At 41.8% G+C, this 20,881-nt stretch overlaps 1 protein-coding gene across 6 annotated transcripts in view; it reads left to right on the forward strand.

The window, feature by feature from the left end:
- COL22A1 (collagen type XXII alpha 1 chain) overlaps positions 1–20,881 on the forward strand; it is a 223,280-nt gene that overhangs the window by 192,799 nt on the left and 9,600 nt on the right. For 5 of the 6 annotated variants that reach the window (XM_062626970.1, XM_062626969.1, XM_062626971.1 and 2 more), the window contains 15 exons: positions 2,162–2,206; positions 2,601–2,648; positions 4,422–4,535; positions 4,700–4,753; positions 6,810–6,863; positions 7,695–7,748; positions 9,314–9,367; positions 10,787–10,840; positions 11,640–11,693; positions 12,731–12,784; positions 13,387–13,431; positions 14,313–14,366; positions 15,344–15,397; positions 17,588–17,641; positions 20,229–20,300. In XM_062626970.1, coding sequence (XP_062482954.1) covers positions 2,162–2,206; positions 2,601–2,648; positions 4,422–4,535; positions 4,700–4,753; positions 6,810–6,863; positions 7,695–7,748; positions 9,314–9,367; positions 10,787–10,840; positions 11,640–11,693; positions 12,731–12,784; positions 13,387–13,431; positions 14,313–14,366; positions 15,344–15,397; positions 17,588–17,641; positions 20,229–20,300 — 864 coding nt within the window. Of the gene's footprint in view, positions 1–2,161; positions 2,207–2,600; positions 2,649–4,421; positions 4,536–4,699; positions 4,754–6,809; positions 6,864–7,694; positions 7,749–9,313; positions 9,368–10,786; positions 10,841–11,639; positions 11,694–12,730; positions 12,785–13,386; positions 13,432–14,312; positions 14,367–15,343; positions 15,398–17,587; positions 17,642–20,113; positions 20,301–20,881 lie in introns of those variants that run through there. The other variant, XM_062626972.1, reaches the window with a different exon arrangement.

Here is a 20,881-nt window from a genome sequence, read left to right on the forward strand (position 1 = left end):
CTGGAATTGGTTGCCCAAGGAGGTTGTGAATGCTCCATCCCTGGCAGTGTTCAAGACCAGGCTGGACGAGGCCTTGGGTGATATGGTTTAATGTGAGGTGTCCCTGCCCACGGCAGGGCAGTTGGAACTAGATGATCCAACCCTAACTATTCTATGATTCTATAAGTCTGTGCTTTTCATTGCACTCCTTAAAGCAAATGCTGTGTGAATCTTCCTGAACAAAATAGGCCTGGGAATATAAGATCTGTGTAACTGTTATTTATGCAACCCTCTTCCTGCTTGCAGAAGTGGTTGGGAACCATAGTGGAGAGGATGCCAAAAGCATGACCTGGCAATTAGCATCTGTGAAAGAGAAGGGACTTTGGGAACATCCCATAATCTTCTGCATTCACATTGCTGCTCTGTATAAGAAGCAAACTATAAATGGTTCTAATGTCTCCTTATATTTACTCAGTTCCACAGAAGGACATTTGTGGGTAATTATGAGCTAAGAATCTTCTTCACACTTTATCTTCTCTTGGCTCTCACCTGCAGAAGGTTTGGTTCCTCGGGAAACAAGCTTTCATCTGTGGACTTCAGTACTACTTCACTTCCACTTCAGCTTCACTTCAGTTCATGCTTAATATTCATGTCAGAAAGTCAAGGTAACTGAAGAGTTTTTGTTCACCCAGAAGTGTTTATTGCGGACATAGAAAGGGAGCAATCAATATATTTTCCCATTTTCTCTCTCCTCTAACAAGAGGTACAGGATTTAAGTTCTAAGTGAGATACAAGGATGAAATTCAAGTTTGCCTTATAGCTATCATTATGGTGTTGCAGGGTATCTGAATGTGTTTAAGCTATTCATCCCCAGGCACCCAAGTAACTTTCCATCTAGTAGTCTGCAGAAATAATACAATGAACTGATTGGAGGCAACGGATCAGCCTGAGACAAGGTGATTGACAGAATGCCTAGTGCCCTTCCCGGCAAAGCATCTGGCCAAGTTCTGAAGGAGCTTTACAGGTGGAAATATGGGATAGTCTCAGAGAGTCCCTTAGGTAGCCCCCGTGAAGACTAAACTGATTGGAATCTACTACTGATATCTTCAGAGTATTAATTAACATCCTGCGTGAAGAATCTGGCATTGTCCCAGAGCCCTCTCCAGATGGCACCTGCTGCAGAATCAGCAAAACTGAACACAGATAAGGTGCTTTTAAGTGGTTTTTCTGTAGAAACTGTTCCTGCAGGTCCAAAAATGGTCACGTAAGATGGCCTTTTCTATGTGGTTAAGGTAGCTAGCAGGTATTTTGTATGTATGTTTTTAAGGCTCTCAATATGGATAAAACTTGCATATGCTTGAGTGATGACACAGGGTGATGGGCCAGGTGAATCCAGGAATTTAACAGAGAATGATTTGGAGAAATCTCACCCATTCCAACTTGAAACACCAGTGCAAGGATCCTTGCAATGCAGATTTCTGTCATCATCTGGACGTTGATAAAAAAATTTGGTTTCTCATGTAAGCAATATTTTATCCAAAGAGTCAAAAATAATCTTTTGTTTCACTTTGTCTGTTGATTTTTTCTTATTTATTCATATTTATTTTATTTTTTAACAAAGCAATGGTTTGCTGATGAGAAGCAAACTATTAAGGGATGATGTCCCCTTTCCAAGCCATAACTTCCCGAACCTTAAATTCTAAGGATGCTGGTCATTTCTATGACATCACAAGAAAACTGATACCAATTGTTAAACCACAATACTAATACAACCCACCAACAAAAAGGCCCATTGCTATTTCATGTGGAAGGGACCTGTCTGCAAGGCTTGTGCAAAGCAAGATCTTGATTTTGCATGTTACAGGTATCTCCAGGAATCAAAAGCTTCATCCTTCACATTATTGCAGTGCATAGTGCTTCTTGTGATAAGAAGACAAACTAAAACAATTTCAGACTTTATGTAACTGGCATTTAACAAGGTCACAGAATAGATAAATGAGATTTAGGAGGGGTTCAGAGGATGTTTAAAGTCGTGGATATCTCAAGGATTTACTGTTTGTCACATGCAAGAAGCAGTGATGCTCAGTGGCAGAAAGTAAAATGTGCTAGTACAGAGCGGTCAGCGGATTAGGGGAGCATCTCATAACATTGCATGACAATTTCTCTTTCTCTTGATCTGTAGGGTCTACCCGGAAATCCAGGGGAAAGAGGACCTCCTGGAAAACCAGTATGTAACTTCACTTCTACATTACATCTTCTTTTTAACTCAGTTTCCACCTCTACACCTCACCTCAGAAGTGCACTTCAGTGCATTTCCACTGCTGCTCTTTCCAGCTGAGCAGCTTGAAAAAGCACTAAGAACCTCTAAGGAGTTCTGGTAAAAGTATCTGTAATGGCTTTAGAACAGTATGGAAATAACAGGATATCCTGCATGTAAATACCCTCAGCAAGAGCTCATCCCAGGTGTGATGAAGTGCAGTAGAAAAGTAGGGCAGGAAGTATGTGTTTGACTCAGGAAGGGCAAGGGAAACCAGTAAGAGTCCATAAGCATGTTCAGGAAAAATTCTTATATGTTGATGCTGTTTAAAATTGCCTGAGATAATGAATTTCTCATTTCACAGGGCTCCCCACCCCTGCTCTCTCCAGAGGACATAAATCTCTTAGTAAAGGTAATCAGCCTTTGATGATGGTGGGAGTTTGACTGTATGTTTGATTCAGACCTGACTAATACTCTGTGGTGGGAAAGTGTCAGAGCTACAAGTGCAAAAGGTGCCTTTAAATACTCTGTCAAAGCTTGAAACTTGCAGGCCTCCTACTTGCACTGGTACTGGGACACTGGAGCACATGCTGGAGATCAAAATCTTTTTACCATCCCCCGCAGTGAAATGACCTAGAAAGATATTTAGAACATGGTGTGCGTTACAAAGCTCTGAGCCTTTTTTCCTCTTTGAGGCATGCATTCCCAAGGAGCAGCAAACATTGTCCAGTTGTATTGCCTAAGCCAAAAACTGGAATCCGTTTTAATGAAATGTCTGATTTTTCATGTATACATTCAACAGTGACTGGAGCAGTTTTGAAGTGTGGGTGCAGTCAGTTTGCATAGTGCATTTGAAAGGATGCAGGTGATCAACCCCAAATGCACCCATGTTTCAAAAGTGATGATCTCTCTGTCTGCTTTTCCTCTCCATGAAGGGAGTTGTTGTCTGGGAAATAAGTCAGTATTTGATAGCTGTTATTGCAATATCTTTACGGATTTAAATGGGCTGAGCTGGGAGATTTTTAAGCAATCTTGGGACATGGCAAGAAATCCTTTCTTATTGATTAGAAGAAACTAAAACTAAAAAATCACCTGGTTTAGCCAACCCCATTTACAAAATGTGCCTTTTAATTTTGCCACTGTAAAATGGCTTCAGTGAAGAGCTGTCGGTCTTAGGCAGCCAAGTGATTTTTCGGGAGGTTTCACTGTATGGTATTGTTTGGGATTTCTGATCAGGACAAGACTAAGAGAATGATTCTTGAGTATAGAATGCCATTTTGATGTTCCTTTGGTTTTGTGTTTTGATTATGTTACAGTTAAAAACACTTGTATGGCTTGCATATTCTTTCTGCTTGGTATTTTTTCATTCTACACTTGGTACAGGTTTATATAAAGCAACACCTTGAAATCCCAGATGAAACTAGGGCTCTTGGTTTAGGTGTTTCTCAGGTACTTATACAGTAAGTAGATAAATATTCATGTAGGAACTAACACTTAGAAAGACAGTTTACCCCACAATTTTGCAATGGATCATTGACAGAGTTGGGTGTTGGAACAAGTTCTCCCAACTGTCCACCTGATGATCAGTGTCTTCTGATGTACTGTCTTTTATAGACAGGATTTACTTCCCTTTTGCTGAAGGGAGTCTGAAATGAAAATGTCATACTCAAAGTAATTCACTTCTTGAGGACAGTAGAAATGTAAAGACTACTGAGATGATGCTTCAGAAAGTACAAGAGGGAGGGAGGGAGTAAATGTCCATGACAGAATTTGGCCAGGACACTGTGATATTTTCTTGGTGTTCACAAACTCCATCAGAGGAGTTCTCCTTGGCCATGCTAGCTGCTGAATACAGTTTCTTTTGCAAAACACCCTTCTGACATTGTACTGCACCTAACAACCCGCCCTCTGAGCAGTAGCGTAGCTTTCAGACTCATGTAGACACAGTTTTCTAGTAGTCATGTAGCTTTGAAACAAGGTTGTTCTTGATAGTCTTGCTTTGCAGTTCTCTGAAGTCCCCCTAGGAAGACCTTTTCCTTGGTTTCTTAATCCTGGATGATCAGTTAGGACCTGTCCAACTGGAACTGATAGGAAACAACCCATGTGAGCATGTGTGAGTTCAGCTGCTAACCCCCACTCTGCTCCACAGTGTATTACTAATTTCTTTCCCTGTGTTCTCTGCTAGGATGTGTGTGCTGAATGCCCTCCTGGCCCACCAGGATTGCCAGGCATCCCAGGTTTCAAAGGTGATAAAGGTCTCCGAGGACCACCAGGGAGAGACGGCCAGGATGGGAAAGTGGTAAGAGAGCTGGGGAAGTGACCATGTCTTGGACATGTTGTAACCTTGTTTTCTTATAATATCTTTAGATGTTTGGGATTTTTTTGTCAACAACCTATTAAATATTTTTTAAATGTTTGTAGAGTCAATGGACTGAACTAGTGTTTACCTCTTCTGCATTGCAGGGGCACGCTGGTCCCAGAGGTCCTGCAGGCCCACCTGGGCTTGATGGCCCAAAGGTTAGTTGGTTTTCTTCAGTTGTCTAATGAACACTTATTTGTGACTAATTATTACACTGTAGGATCTTGGTAACATCCGTCTCTGTAAAGGGGTAGGTCTGGCCTGTTGGGTGGACCCTGTACTGGCAACTCACTGGAATGCCACATGCATGCTGAACTGTACATGAACACTGTTTCCCTTAAATAGTGGCTTCTATTATCCCTTTGTTCACACAGACACACGTGAAGGGCCTCATTCTTGATGTTGATTTTCATTATATCAGTGTGCTGATGACATATAAGTACTTAGAAGTACATCACCTCGCCTAACTCAGGTGAAGAGGAAATTAAAGCCTTGGCAGTAGCTCCCCTGCCTGTTCCACTCCTCTTTGAGTCCTATATGCTTGAATCATTTAAATTAAGGCTGGTTCAATGGGTTGCTGGGCTCCCTACACACTATCTGTCATGGCGATTTTATCCATGGATTCTGCTACCTTAACACGCTATAGGAAGAATTCCTTGTTTCAGCTTCAGACTAATGGTCTAAGGCACAGGCCAACATAAAACTTCTGATGTCTGAAACATTCCAGTAATGATGCTTTTCAAGCATGTTCCATGCAGAGGTCTGTCATCAGTCTGCTCACAATGCCAGAGCCTGGTCACAAGCAAAACCTTTACAACTACTTAATGTGAAATAAATCAAAACAAATCAATGAAGGGAGAGTTAAGGTGATTTCATGACGGGCCACAGTTTCAGTCTTCCCTGCATTACTGTTGTGCTGTCTAAAATAGCTTCTGCTGGTTTAACATCATTGTATTTGCACTTATTAGAGTGTAGGACAAGCTAATAGAGATTCATGAATTCATTTTATATCTTGTAATTAAAATTGTGTTGGGGAGAGCAATAGAGTCTCAAAAGTAAATATAGGGTTGATCAAAATGGAAGTATGTTCTGGGATAAAATTTGCAGAAGACTTAGTAACCCATAATGACAATAGCTGGCAGAAAAGCCAAGCAGCCTGAAACATCCCATGTCTGCTGCTTTCTTATATGCTGTAAGAAAGCAGAAATTTGGGCAGATTGGATGTTTAGATGAAGTAACCAGAACCGTTTTTAAACTGTACATGTTCATAAAATAAATTAGTTGATAGCCTAACTCATATTCAGTGAAAAGGCAGATTCACAGAGTTTGTAAATGTTAAAAGAAAATATTTTAAGACCCTGCAAAAGTGCAAACACAGTCTTTGTGACTTCTTTCTAAATACATTAGGCAGATCCTTGCAGTGAATGACTGTACCTTCGAAGACGTAGTATATTGTCCTTACCAACACCATCCAAACTAGTATGGGGTCCCATTTTGAAATAGAACGGTAACCTGCAGATATTTGGTCCTGAGCAGCCTCATTCCTTCTGGCAACATGAATTAGGCCTCTTTTAATTAATAAATAGCAGCCCCTCTGTCCCCTACTTATCTCCTAGCTCTCACGCAGCAAACCAGAGTATTACTTCCATGGCCAGCGACTCATTAGTGCTCCATGTGAGACTCATCTTGCCTTACTTTAAGCATAGGTAATACATTTGAGCCTGTACAGGATGTACATTTGAGTTAGCTGCCTCTGTTGTGTTAGCACTAGGGAAGAGAGAGATTGAGAAAGAGGGGAGCACTTTCTGGGCATGAATTTTCTGACTGCACCTTAGAAACGCCATTTTTATTGTGGCTGTTTCTGAAGGGAGAGTTGATGACTAGCTCATACTGTTGGGTCAGATCTGATTTAGTGAAGTTCCTAACAACCTGTCTAATTTCTAAGGATGTGTAAGTCTTTTTCATGTCCATGAGACTACAACATAAAAAAATGGGCTGTACTGGGTCTGCTCAAAGGCCATTCTTCACATATATTCCTGGCTCCAGCATTGGTAGTAAAAGTCTAGGGAAAAATTTAGAAGGAGGGCAAGTAAACTCGGCCTTAATTTATGAGTTTTATGCTCAAAAATATTCAAGTGCTTTATGAAATAGTTCAGAAAGCTGATAAAATACTGAATCTAAGTGACTTTCAATGGCTTTCTTTTTCATTATCAGGGTGCTAAAGGAGACCGTGGTATGACTGGGGATACGGGAGAAAAAGGTGAACAGGTAAAAAGAGAATTTTCTTTCCAAGTGCATTTACTGTGATTGTCCCTTCATGAATAACTCTTATGATGTCTGTAGAGGAATATCCTTGTCGGAGGCAGGGAAGGAAGATGGGAGCTCTTCATTGCTGATAAATCTCAAGTGTGCTGTGAGTGAAACTTTAGCAGTCCTCCACAGACTTCCACCCCTATCTCCAATAAAAGCCTTGTGTGATGTGTTTCATCGCCTTTACATTGGATGCATTCAATTCTCTACATTACCTAACCCTTAGTCATTTCCCCAGATAATGCCTAAATGAGATCCTGGACATCAGGTGCCGTTGGGTTGAAAAAGCCAGTTTCTATTTGTCTTAGAAGATGATTATTCTATAATTGTGTGAATGTAGGGATGACCTTTTAGGAGGGACTGAGATGCCACAGGAAAGAGAATGGTCTAAATTAAAGCAAACTTTTATAGCTAATTTTAACAAGGGCTATGTCAACAGTTTAAGGTGCAAACAAGCAACTCTTGAATAAGATTTGTAGAACATTTTAAGCAGGTTTGGTTTCCTGTCTGATCTCCTGCCTTGTACAATTCCACAGTATCTGTTCTCATCTTCCATTAGCACAGATTGAAGTACTCATTAGAAAAAGTACACCTTAAATATAACTATTTCTGATGTTCATGCCTTGAAAATCAAGGTTTTGTTTTAAACAACCATTGTTCTTTATTTCCTTATAATGAGCTTTCTGTGTATTGACTGATGTTACCTCACAATGTTCAAGCACCGGTTAGCTTTTAGACAACTAAAGATGTGAATAATGCATAAAGAAAGCCTCTCCTTTTGCTCTGCAGGGTCACCCTGGAATGCCTGGCTTCTCAGGGGCTCCTGGAAGCCCTGGTCCACCTGTAAGTTGCTCTGGGACAAAGATTGGGCAACCTGGTATAGTGTGAGGCATCCCTGCCTATAGCAGGGGGTTGGAACTGGATGATCTTAAGGTTCTTTCCAACCCAAACCATTCTGTAATTCTGTGGTTCTGTACTTTCCTTTGTAAAGGTGGTTGCAAGCTCCATGTGGAAGAAAGGACCATTCCCATCTGTCTGTGCATTGCATTTGCATTTTCCAGTGGGTTCCTAATGGTCCCCTGAGTGTCATAGTTCCCCACTCATGATAACTGTTATTTAATACATCAACCACTTTTCACTGATTGCTTCAACATTCTCTGTAAATTAATGTTAATCTTCACTCACACTATACAAGACAATGATGATGAAATCTCTTCCACAGGGACTACTTAGTATGTGTATAGGTGTTTTTTTATATGTGGAATAAATTGGCAGGCTAGAACTAGGAGATCTTAAGAGTATTATAGTTCTCAATTTTACACAGTGGTATGAGACTGGATTTTCTCCATTTTTCATATCCTGCAGTTTACTTTTGAATTAATAGGCCTTTTACATGTGTTCCTCTCCATCACAGTTATCCTTGTTCTTCGCTCTACTCTTTTCACTAAAACAACTGTGCTTCTTCGTATTTAAAAATGGATTACAGTGCAGGAGCAGGGCTGAAATAACTTGGCTGTCCTGGTTTTGATATCACTGCTTACACCCTCCAAGAGCCAGGACTTTTCCTGAGTGAAGGAGTTTTCTTTCCAAACTGCTTTCCTTTGCCCACACTCATCACTACTCATATTGCTGCTTACTGTGCAGTTTGGCTCTGCCGTGCTGAGGGTGTGCAGCCTTCATCTGTTCTGGGGATCAGCACAGTCTCTTCAAAGCTGAATTTATACTTCACTGACTAAATGACAGGAAGTACCAGAAAAGAGGATTAGGTTAAAATCCTGTTTTCAGACTGCGGCAGTGCCTAAAGGATGCTGAATGCTTTGCCACTGGCACAACCTGTGGACCTCTTTTTGCACTCCTGAGAGCACTATTTCAAGACAAGCTAATAACACAGACACATTTATTGTGTCTGTATTAACCTCATACTGCCACAGCCATAGGGTTATTCCAGTCAGATTGAAACACTTAAAATTGTCCCATGAGACCCTCTAGTCAAAGGAAATGTGCAAGGTAAAACCAAGCCTGTCAAAGCAGACCTCAGTGTGGTATTCCTCAGATACTTTTCTGCAAGTTTTGCTGACTTTTCACTTTGCATTGCTCTGTGGCTCCAGCAGTTTGCCTGCCGTAAAGCGTGCTTCAAACTGCTCTTCAAAGTTATTTTTACATCACAAGATTGGCTTTTTCCTATTTGTCCCCTATTTTCAGAAGGAAGGGCCAGGACTAAACTCAAATATCTGACTATTTCTGGCTTTGGGGGCTGATTCAATGAGAGGTTAGCACTGCTTTTCTGTGATGAATGACGGAATTAATGCTGAACTGAGTGAACTTCAGTGTTGCCAGCTGTGGTAGGGAGTGTGCTGAAAACTGTACAAAATGTGTTAATCACATTGTTTCTGTTTTATTTTGTTTAGGGCCCAGATGGAGCACCAGGACCAATAGGACCAGCAGGAAACCCAGGAGACACAGTAAGCTCTAAACTGTGTGTTTCACCACCACCTTCGGCTATATTTAGTTTTTAGAAGTAAAGCTGAGCTGGAAATCATATAATGTCCTTTGCAAGGTCCCCAAAACATTCAGCCTGAATCAACTGTATGCCTGCAAGTAAGACCTCCACAAATAACAGCAGATTACTTTGGTCCTACAGTTTTGTTTACTCATCAAATGAAATTCCAGATTAGCCAGAGCATAATCCAGCTCATGGGACCTCTAATGAGGTTTCTATTACCTGACTTTCCTTGCTGTTAACACCCCTTCATCTCTAGAAAAGGATGACTAAATGTATTAGGATGCTTCATGACCCAGGCCAAGACTTGAACTCTGTGTGGAGATTGTCAAAATGAAACCAGCAACTAAGGATGCAAAGAAAAGCAAAAAAGGATGTCACAGCACAGACTGTTAAGATGCAAGGACCTGAGAACATTCCCTAGCACCACTGAAAATACCAGTATAGATAAAACCCTTGAGAAGTCTATGAAGAATTTTGCTATCACTCTTCCATTTGAAGGGTTCTCAGATGCTACTTTATGGATACTCAGATCCTACTTTATGGATACCATGGATCCTACTTTATGGATACCTTACCTACTTTATGGTAATGCATCAGAAAACCCTAGGAGGGACAAGTAATCTGATTGATGTTGAATTCGGTTTGGAAAGGAAAAAAAATTAACCTTCCCTGAATAGCCCATGCTGTTGAGCTGGAACAGTTTAAGACTCTGTAATTCTGTCATTAATTTTTAGAACAGGGCTAGAATGAGCAAGATGCCTTTTGCAGATCCATTTCAACCTGAACTTCATAATAAGTGAACAATGGTGGTCCTTCTGATGGCTGATATAAAATCAGTGAGCAGTCTTAACAATGTGGCCAGAGACTACATGGACAAGCTGGCTGAAGTACCCTTTCTCTTCATGATCAAGTTGAGACACTGTGAAAGACCTTGATGCTACGGTCCAGTCCTGTAAAGGGATGTTTTGGGACTGTCAGCAAAGCACTTCTTATAACTACTGATTTGATAGGTATAAAATATAGATCTTTTACTTCTTGGCTGGACACCTCATGCAGGAAGTTAAGGATTAAATATTAAATATAATAATACATCAGAAAAAAAACAAAACCAGTGATTTCAGTGGTTTCTCCATCTGTAACAACTCATAACTAGTACTGGGTGTTTCATGTGAAAAGAAAGCCCCCCGATGTAAACTAGAAGGAATCCAAGGAACTTCATACTATGTGACATGGGCTGCAAGACCTGCTTCTCACAGCTGTCCATTGTCAAACTCTGTATTTGATAAATCTTCAACAGATGGAAGCATTTGAGCAGCTTGCCTTGACCCACAGTGCTTGAGCCGCTTGCCTTGACCCACAGTGCTTGTTTTCTTTCCAGGGTAAAGATGGCCCTCCAGGTCCACAGGGCCCACCAGGATTGCCTGGACTTCCAGTGAGTGCTATTCAGCTCCTTCTAGATCAGTATTTTATAGGTTTAAACACATAGGTATGTAAAACACATAGGTGTGTAAAACAAAGAGGTGACATTTTTGAGGTGCTTTGAAAGCTATGTACATTTGTAATGGCATTTGTCAAGTTGATGCTATGCCCTTGGTCCAGGACAGTGTAAAAGCTGTATTTGATCACTTCAAAGCTAAGTGCTAATTACCAACGTGAATCAGGTCTGTTCCTCATCTGCCTCTTAACTGGAAGAAATACTCTTTAAATGCAGAGCACATAAATCAACTAATAGCTCCAGTGTAAGGGCACGAAAATCAGAGATTGGAATACTATCTTTATCTGAATTCAGTCAAAATAATTCCTTTGAAATAACTCAAGATCAAGTGCATCTTGGGCACAGACTGTGTATTATTACAGTATTTACTGGGGGGGGTGTTTAATCTGTCATATAGATTGGGCCAGAGCTATTTCTAGTGTGAAGCAGCCTAGCTGAATGAAGGTAATGGCATTCTAATGATTTAGAACAGCTCTCCATGGAATCCTCTTTTAAGCTGTTGGAGTGCTCACCTGGCTGAGAAGGAGGAAATCCCTTACACTTGCCATACTAGAAAAGTAAACAGTTTGTGCTGTTTCAGTGGTGTATTGAGAAGAGGTATATGGCTGAGCTATAGAAATAGGATAGGTTTTGGAGGGGTAGGCAAACTTAAATATGCCATGTTGAAGCAGAATTGTCACTGTAAATATTCCTTATCAACTCCTTCCTTATACCCTGTTTTGCATTTCGTTCGCAGGGCATTGCTGGGAATGATGGCAAGGATGGCAAGCCAGGATCTCTTGGGGAACCGGTAATGTAATGCAAAACTGTTTTGCTCAGGCAATCAGAGCCTGCATCCAGTTATTGTTTTTGGAGCTGCTGTCCATGGATTCCTCAGGGAGGGCAGGGAGCCTGTTTGCACATCTTCTTTTAACACCAGGACTAAATTGTCTTGAGCGATTTATAAGAGTCACACACTTGCAATCTTGAAAAGAAACTGGGTTCTTTTACTTTTACAGCTACCATAAATACACTAAAACTTAGTGATTCCACTTTTACAGCTATGGTAAATATTGTAGAGGAAGAAGGTTGTCTGGTGCCATTAAACCTAGTGATCCATTTTTTAAGTAGAAAATTATGGGGCATAGAGGAGGTGTCCTTACAGAAGCCTTTTCTCAACACTTCTGTTGTCCAGCATGAGAGGGTTTATATTTTACTTTCTCTGCTTAGTCTGTACTTGTGTTTGCTGAGGGGAAAACAGATGAACCATGAAGTTGTTAGCCAAAAGGAACTGTTAATAAATTGGGCAATGAAAGTTATTCCTTGCAACTGTGTTTGTTATATGAAGAATATGCTTCCAGTATCCAGCATTGCCAGCCTCTTTCTGTGACTTGTCAAATGGGAGTTATTGGTTCTGGGAAGAGCCAAGTTCCCAGTCATTAGGGTAATGGGTGCATGGAGCTGTGCATGTCACAGCAGTTTCAGACAGTTGTGTGTTTGCATTGAAACACCTGATTTCTACATGTAGATGCTGATTTTGTATGTTCTAGGTATTGATGCAGTTCTGTGAATTACCTATCATTAAAACACTGCAAAGGGGCACCAATCCAAAGGTGTAAGCTACCTTTGAACCTCAAAGGCTGTGTTTGTGGCAGTGCAGGTAGAAGTATGTATGGGAATGTATCACTTCTGTCTTTCTTTCATGCTCAGACTCCAGCACTGCTGGAGAAACGCTGGGCAATCACAGTCCTCAGTGCTGTTAAATCTAAGGGAGAAGAGTGAGAGGTTTCCAACAACAGAGAGATGGACCTGAGATTCTCCTAACATGAATGTGATTGTTTCCCATAGGGAAAGCCTGGAGAACCAGGTCTTCCAGGCCAGGAGGGTGCCAGAGGCTTACCAGTAAGTACTGATCTGAAGGGCTCAATCTAGTCACTCTTCTATACTGTATTTGGGAAGCTTTTGGTAGCCAGATGAGCTCCTTTACTGATGCAAACACATAGCCAAAGAGCTGGCCTGGCTGCAAATAGTCATGGCATTGTGACTGAACAAATAAATAAATGACCACAAAAAAAAAAAATCCAACACAGGCATTTCCATGTCCTTCACAACTGGAGAACAGTAGGTCCCTTATCTAGAAGTTAAATCACATAACTTCATAACACCCCTTCTAACAGAAAGCATAGCCACAGCTGTAGCCCTTGTGTTCTGTTATATGTCCTCTGGGAACAATGAAAGTTAGGGTTAAATGATTTATTAGCTGCTCACACCAGGAATAGACACACTATAGTCTTGGTCTTGCAGCCTAAGGAGCTGTAGAAAGCTCCTCCTGTGATGTAGGCCTTCTTAATCACTCCCTGGGACATTGCAGCTCCATGCTGACCAGTCCACTGTAATCTTAGGCAAAATTAGGAAGCATATTAAGTGAACATTCAAGATAAAGTTTTCTTAGTGTTTCATGTGTCACAGCAATGGATAATTATTGATTTCATTCTCTTTTGTAGGGTTTCAAAGGACAAAGAGGAGATACAGGTCCTCCAGGACCCCGGGTAAGTAATGTGTACCTCATACATGTTCTTTTGGAGAAAGGCTTTTTCAACCATGAGCCACATGCCCATGGCATAAAATCACAGCAGCTGGCTTCATTCCTCTGCTGGAGTTGTGATTCCAGGTAAGATGATGCTGATGGTAGAGCTGAGTCCTCTGGTGCTCCCCTTGAGATAGTCCTTTGTGAGGAATTTTCAATGATGCTCCCATACCACATTCCTCTGGTACAGATGCTGGCATATACAAGGTGAGGAACCCTACTGCACTTGTTGGAGAAGTATAAGCACTCCTCCAAAAATGCCTAAGAAGTGCAAAATAAGTTCAGAAACAAAACTTACAGTAATGAGTATAGAAATGTCTCTAGTCCTTTTACTTAGTTGCCTGTGGATCATAACACTCAAAACTCAAACCCCAAAACTTCCTGCATGAAGTGTTGGTCCCCTCTCTGCTCTGAGTGAAACAGCACTAAAAGCTCTTGGTGTACAAAGTAGATACAAATCTGAATGTTCTTCTGCCTAATTCTGGCTTTTTACAGAGAAATAACATGCTCTGCTTGCAGGAGCTTAGCTAAAATACCTAGTGCTGGAGTTCCTCATTGTGGTAGTTTCTATATCAGGAATAGGCTGGTATCTTCATGACTGCACAAGCAGTAGCAGATATTCTGGAAAGCAATGTACTACCTTGTGCATCATTTACAGAAGATGCTTCTGAGTAATGTTTATGACTTGTGTGTCACATACGGTGAACAAGGCTCCTGCTGGCTTTAAAAAAGATTTCCAGGAGCTCAGTCCAATATTGCAGAAACCCCTTGACTCTTACAGTGGTGTTACTGGTCTGCCTTTGACCTTGAGCTGAAATCTCTTTCCTTTCTGCTGAATTACAGGGGGAGCCAGGTGTGATAGGCCCTGCTGGTCGTGAGGGGCCGCCAGGGAAGGATGTAAGTGTACCATTTCAAACAGAAAATAATCTCCTTCTGCCTGACAAATGAAGATTTTAATTCACAGTGACCCTGACTTAACCCAGCTGCAGAAACTGCAATAGAGGGTGAATTATTGCAGCAGTGCACAGGGAATGATTTGTGCAAAGACTGTGAGGGTAACGAAGAATTTGAAGGCCTTTGTCTCTGCTCAGCTGCTAGCACTTAAATGTCAGCTATGTCTTTGGAAAAGCAGAGAAAGCTGAATTGTTTGAATCCCAGGCTGTGCCACATAACCATGGAGTTGCTTTCTGCCACCCTTCTCTTAGCAGTGCTTCATCCTACAGGTCCCACTGGGCCAGGTTCTGTCACGCTTCCTCTATAGAAGCTGAGCCTTACTGAGTGCATAGCTCCATTGAAATCTGTGAAATACCCATGGAATAAGATGATGCTGCTCAGATAGAAGAGAAATGGTACAGACAGATCCTGACAGTACTGGGGTCAGATGCAGTCACATAGCACAGTCCTGGGAGAGTGCAGCTGACGCGGGATCCTGCAGCAGTTGCTGAGCAATGTGCCATTGCCATGGGACTTGGGAAAGTGGTTTCTCACTTGCACCTCCTTGTACCACTGGAAAACTGTTGTGCTGTAGTTGGCAGCCTACAAAGTCAAATGGAAGACAGACCTAAGGAAACCCTTCAGAGAAGATAGAAGCAGGTCTTAAGCCTCCCTCAAGAGAGAACATAATGGTCAATCTTGAGAAGTACTGGAGAATCTCTGTCCTTATGAAATCCAGCTTCAAGATAACCTGATAATAATGGGTCTGCCTGTAATCAGACAGTATTCAGTAATAGATGTTGAAAACTTAACGTAGTGAGACTCCTTTAATGCTGTTTCCCTTAATTTGTGTGCAGTGTGATTTAATATTTTCAAATGCTTATTTGATTGCCTGCATGTCAGATCTTTCTTACTCACTAGAATACTGTTATTCACTGCAGGGTGATACTGGTCCCATAGGACCACAGGGCCCTCGAGGACCCAGGGGGCAGCCGGTGAGTTTTCTCTCCTGACAAGATGTTTCTGGAGGTACACTGTGTATAGTGGGAATGTCCTGCAGTCCAGACTCCTGGTTTGGAAGAAGAGTCTTCAGCAAGATTCTTCGGTAACATGGTCTAGTGTGAAGCACCCCTGCCCATGCCAGGGGGTTGGAACTGAATGATCTTATGGTCCTTTCCAACTCAAACCATTCTATGATTCCATGATTAAAACACATCACTTACTTTGAGAAAGACAAAGCAGAATGACATTACTAGAAAGTGATGCAGACTTAGTGCAGTGGAGTGATGACTAGGTGGGAAGACTGACTAGGTTGCTGACTAGGTGGGAAGAACTGTTTAATGGATTTTGCTAGGACTGCAGTGTCAGAAGTGCTTATATTCCAGTCCTGGCTCTGGCATCTCACTTGCTTCTCACATGGCTTCAGTTTTCAAAGTCAGACACTAATTGTAAGTGCCCAGGTTGAGGTATGTGGGATCCAGTTGTGACACTATTCATTTTTGTAATGCTTTCTGTATTTTTTTCTGGGAAAAACTCAACCCCCGACAGAATTTTAGGAATAATATTGTTTAATTAAACACCTGTAGAGTTTAATTACAACTTCAGTGGAGAAACTGCACTTTAGTTGACATTTCAGAGCATGTCAATTGGGATGGCTGAAAAATTACTTTTGTTAATCCCACTATCTTTTCAGTTGTCTTGTTCCGAATTTGAATGCAGGTCTCTAATGATAAATTTTGAATTTAATTTGAATGCTGAACCCAGGCACATCCTTAATATGTTGCAATTGGTGATTTATTTTTCCTCCTAGCAAGACCTGCTAGTGAGACAGATTCTACAACATAATCAGGGCAAAAATGCTGATTCAGCCAGCAACGCCAGGAGCTGGAGCGGCAGATCCCTCTGAGCTTAGGGTAGGAGTTTAAATAAGACTGCAGGAACATATGGAGAGCTCCTGTGTCTACTTTGTAGTTTATCTTATTATTCCTGTACTGCTGACATCACTCGCTAACGTGTCATGCCCCTGCACAACACTAGCAATGGATAAAAAGATTTGAGGAGACCTAAACCATTGTAACTCCAGGGCACATTCTTCTTTGGAGAAGAGATACCTGGGGGTTTGCATGTGGGAGAGCAAAGTATCACTTTCTCTTGATTTTCCACTGCTTTGTTTCTTAATGACCCATCCCTGGCAGTGTTCAAGGCCAGGTAGGACAGGGCTTGTAGCAACTTGCTCTAGTGGAAGGTGTCCCTGCCCATGACAGGGGGCTGGAACTGGATGAGCCTTAATGTCCCTTCCAACACAAACCAGTCTGTGATTAACAACAAGGATGAGGCATGATTTTGAATATTGCTAGTATAAGGGGTGGTCTTTATGCCAGCTCCAATGCAGGGAAAAATATCTCTGTATGGTGAGTTGGGAGGAGAGAAGAGCAGGCTGCAGAATTTCATCTCACCAAATTTTAGTTAGCATAGATAGTCAGCTCAGCTACTTTGATAAGGAACAATGGGAAACGGGTCTTCTTAAAGGACAATTTAGCTCATTCTGAGTTGTCTGGTATCAGATGCCTCAAAGTTTTCGAATAAATGTTTTTCTCCATTCCCCAAAAGAGGGGAAGCCTGAGATGATTAAAAATAGCTGCCTGGACTCTGGGCCCTGATTCAAATGGTAGCCCTGAGAAGAGGATGGTTATTTGCAGGGTCTACCTCAGTCACTGGAGCAAAGAGGTTTTCTAATACAGGAAGGTGCTGGGTGACTTGGAGATAGTCATCAGTGCAGAGGACTTTAATATTGATCAGTGAGTAGCCAACAGGTGTTTCAAACATGGACTAAAGGGGCTTGTCTGACCACTGGTGGCTTATAGCTGCCATAGTGGGTGGTTCCAACCACCCAGGAGGATGCTGCATATGATAGCACTAAGGGTGAAGAACAGGAGGAGGAATGATGATTTGGTCATCTTCAAACTAGGGTTTTGGGTCCACATGTCTCAATTTTTGCCCTGAGATGGGGTCACTCATGCCATCAGGGGTGCAGAAGCTGCAGGGTCAATTGGAAATAAGCATTCCGCAGTCTGCCAAGAGAGGAGGTTGGACAATGGTAAAGAAATTCCTTCTGATGTAGCAGTAGGTGGATGTTTTTAATTGTAGTATGCATTACTTCAATAACCTTTTTCTTTATCACGTAGGGCAAGAATGGATCACCTGGATCTGCAGGAGAACCTGGCCCAGCAGGTAACCCAGTAAGTACCAAAAATGGAAACTCATGCAGCAAGCAGTTATGTGAAGGAGAGGTGACTGATAAAGTAAGGATGGAATGGATTATGCATAGGTGCTCACCATCCCTGAAGTTTCCATGTCTGAAAATCACTGACTGGCCATGACACTGGAGGGGGATTGGCTATGCTGGACAGAGCCTTGGGTGGCATGGTCTAGTGTGAGACATCCCTGCCCATGCCAGGGGTTTGGAAGTAGATGCTTTCCAAGATCCTTTCCAACCCAAGCCATTCTGTGATTCTGTGATTCTACATTCCTGGAATCATTTTTCCCAGCAAAAGTTCAGTGTTCACACACACAAAAAAAGGAAAAGATTGATTACCTGATGTGGAAAAAAAAAAAAGACTGGCACGCCTCATCTTCACCAGTACATTTAATTTTGCCAAGCAGAGAGTGTGCAGCCAGCACAAGGAAGGAGAGGGCCTCGGGGAGATGGCAGACTGCCACTGAGGAATAGCAGCAGCAGAATAATCCTCCCCAGGCACCTGGGGAAAGAGCAGACAGTGGGTAGTAAACCAAGATCACGAAGCAGAATGAAATCTCCCCAGGGCCATCCTGTGTGGAAGAACAGCATGATAATGAAGAGCAGTAAGGAGGACAGTGAAGAATTGGTTTTGTTTTGATTTGTTTTGTTTTTTTTTCCTCTGTTCTGCTTCTGAAATTGTTCAGGATTCAGCAAATCCATGCAAATGTACCTCTGTGTCCAGTAGCATCTACTGCAGCACAGGGCTCTTCCCTCTCTCCATCTACTTAGCCATTACAGCTTGCTCGGCTGTTAGATTTAGACAGGAATAAAGGCATAGCAGGAGAAACCTGAAAAATCACAGCAGGACTTCAGACTTCTTTGTGGCCCTTGAAATGCCACAAAGCAACTTCAGCCTTGCCACAGACTTGTGCCCTGAGCATGTATTGCTGTGCTGCAGGGATGTCTCCTCCTAAGTGGTGACAGAGAAGCCAACACCATTCTGCATGTAGTGGTGACAACTCACATAGTGCAGGTGGGGCAGGATGGGTGCAGTCTCACAGCCCTTCTGCAGTCAAGAATCAGTGCTACAGCTTTTCTCCTTGACACAGCTTCTTCTTACCTTCCTTGGGACTACTGCCATTACTTCTTACCCTGTGGATCCCTGCAGTTGCCTTTTCAATCTTCATTTCTTCTTCTCATCATGCTCACCCTGCTCCCATTTCCTGTTAGTGCTTTTTAGCTTTCTGTGTCTTTACCAGGCCACTTTGGGTTTGGGATGCCCTGTGAGTGCCAAACGGGGGCTATGTTTTAATCATCATCATATTATCACATTACCTAGGCAGCCAGTTAGTGACCTAGGGAGCTTACTGCACACACACAGAACTACAGCAGTCTCTGCTCCAGAGGATTTAGAATCCAAAAATAACATAGGTGATTGAAAAAGGATGAAGTCAGATGGATGAGAAAAGAGAAACAATGAGGCAGTGTTGGTCAGCAGAACAGACAGTCATCTCCATCAGTATCCTTCTCTGTCATTAAAATGAATCCTCTCCCTTTCATAAAGCTTATTATAGGAAGTATTTCCTTGTGCTGTACATGAATCCATTTATTTGCAGCCTTGTCTGGAAACACACCAATTTGTTTCACAATGTGACAAGCCAATATGTTATTTGGGAAAAAAAAAAAGAGAAGCAGGAAAGGTTATCACGGCAATCAGGGTTTCTTTTCCACTTTCACTGTTGCTGACTTGTAATGAGAAGGTAAAACCTGCCAGGAACCTTCCCCTTTTGCATCTACTATTTGACAGTTCCTATCCCAATCCACAGTGCATTCATGCTTAGCACTGCAAGCAGCAATGTTGCCCAGCCCCTGAAATCTCTTTGGGCTAATTGCAGTCTCAAAAGCCCTGTGTTTTATGCCTGTCCGTTGGTGCTCACTTTACACAAGACAGGCTTAAAATAGAGACAAGATTTACTCTAAGAAGAAAAAAGGGGACATGTTCTGAATTAGAAGGCTAGGGGCAAAGATGTGAAAGAAAAGGTTAAAATAAAAGTAAAAAAAAACTTTATCAGAAGTGTATGTGAAATGGTCCTGTATAGTGAACTGCCATTTAAACTGCCTTGATCTGTAAGAAGAAGGGATACTTGGGTAGAATATCACAAGAGATAAGGCAGACATGTTTTAAATTGAATCTGGAAATAAAGGCTGTTTGTTGCTTGTATTCCCATGTTTGAGCAGAATGACCACCTCACTGTTGCCCTGTCATTGCCCATCACAACATTTCCACTCTGTAACATCAACTTATAAACCATGCCAGGCCAAAACAGCCGCTGAACACACCTCCTGTCACTCTGTAAGTGTCACTTCATTTTCATCTTTTCAACAGGGACCACACATAGTTTATTAATAATGCAAGCATATAGTGTTGGCAGTCTGCTTTTCTAAGTGACTTTGTTCTTCCTTTCCTTGTCAGTTTTGGGAAACCTGCTGCTACAGTGAAATTTCCCAGTTCCAATATACCTGTAAATGCATGCTCTGGAAAAGAGATGTTGGAGAAACTCTAGTGTCTGTCTCATTTCTGTCCTAAGGGTCCCAAAGGAAATAAAGGAGAAAGTGGCAACCCAGGACTACCTGGCTTCATAGGACCCCGAGGACCACCTGTAAGTATGTCTGGGCATGGATTAAACCCATTAGACCTGCTTTTAAATGTTACATTGATGAAGATGGGACATGATCATCTTTAATGAGGTAAAAACACATAAGCAGGAGATGCAGTGATCCTGAAGCCATACGTTTTTGTTTCCAAAGGAAACTGGACTGCAAAACCAGCATTTACATATAGCCAAACATCCTTAATCTCATTTACTGTCCTGGTACCTGTCAGTCAGCACTGCTGATGTGTGCATTCATTGGAGTGTTTCAATAGTCAACTTCATATGGGTATGGCGTATTTAGGTTCTCAGACTATATCTCTACTTGAACCCTAAAAGAAGTAAATGGGGAAATTTTAAGTGCGGATGATAATACAGCTATTTCTGATATTTGCTATTCCAAGCAAAACTCTTCTGTTACCAGCAATGGACGTACATTGCAATTAAAGCGTTCCTGTATCTCCCAAACTGATCTACAGTAATAATTACACACCTGAAAAGACCACAGCCTTGAAATCCTATCTCTTTAGCCCTTCCAAGGCAAGTAAAATGTGTTTCACTGCACTAGAAGGATGGAAAGGGTGAATGTT

Source organism: Pezoporus occidentalis, unplaced genomic scaffold, assembly GCF_034315485.1.
Source record: "Pezoporus occidentalis ecotype Australia unplaced genomic scaffold, CSIRO_AGI_Poc_V1 ctg3, whole genome shotgun sequence".
Classification (NCBI taxonomy): Eukaryota; Metazoa; Chordata; class Aves; order Psittaciformes; family Psittacidae; genus Pezoporus; species Pezoporus occidentalis.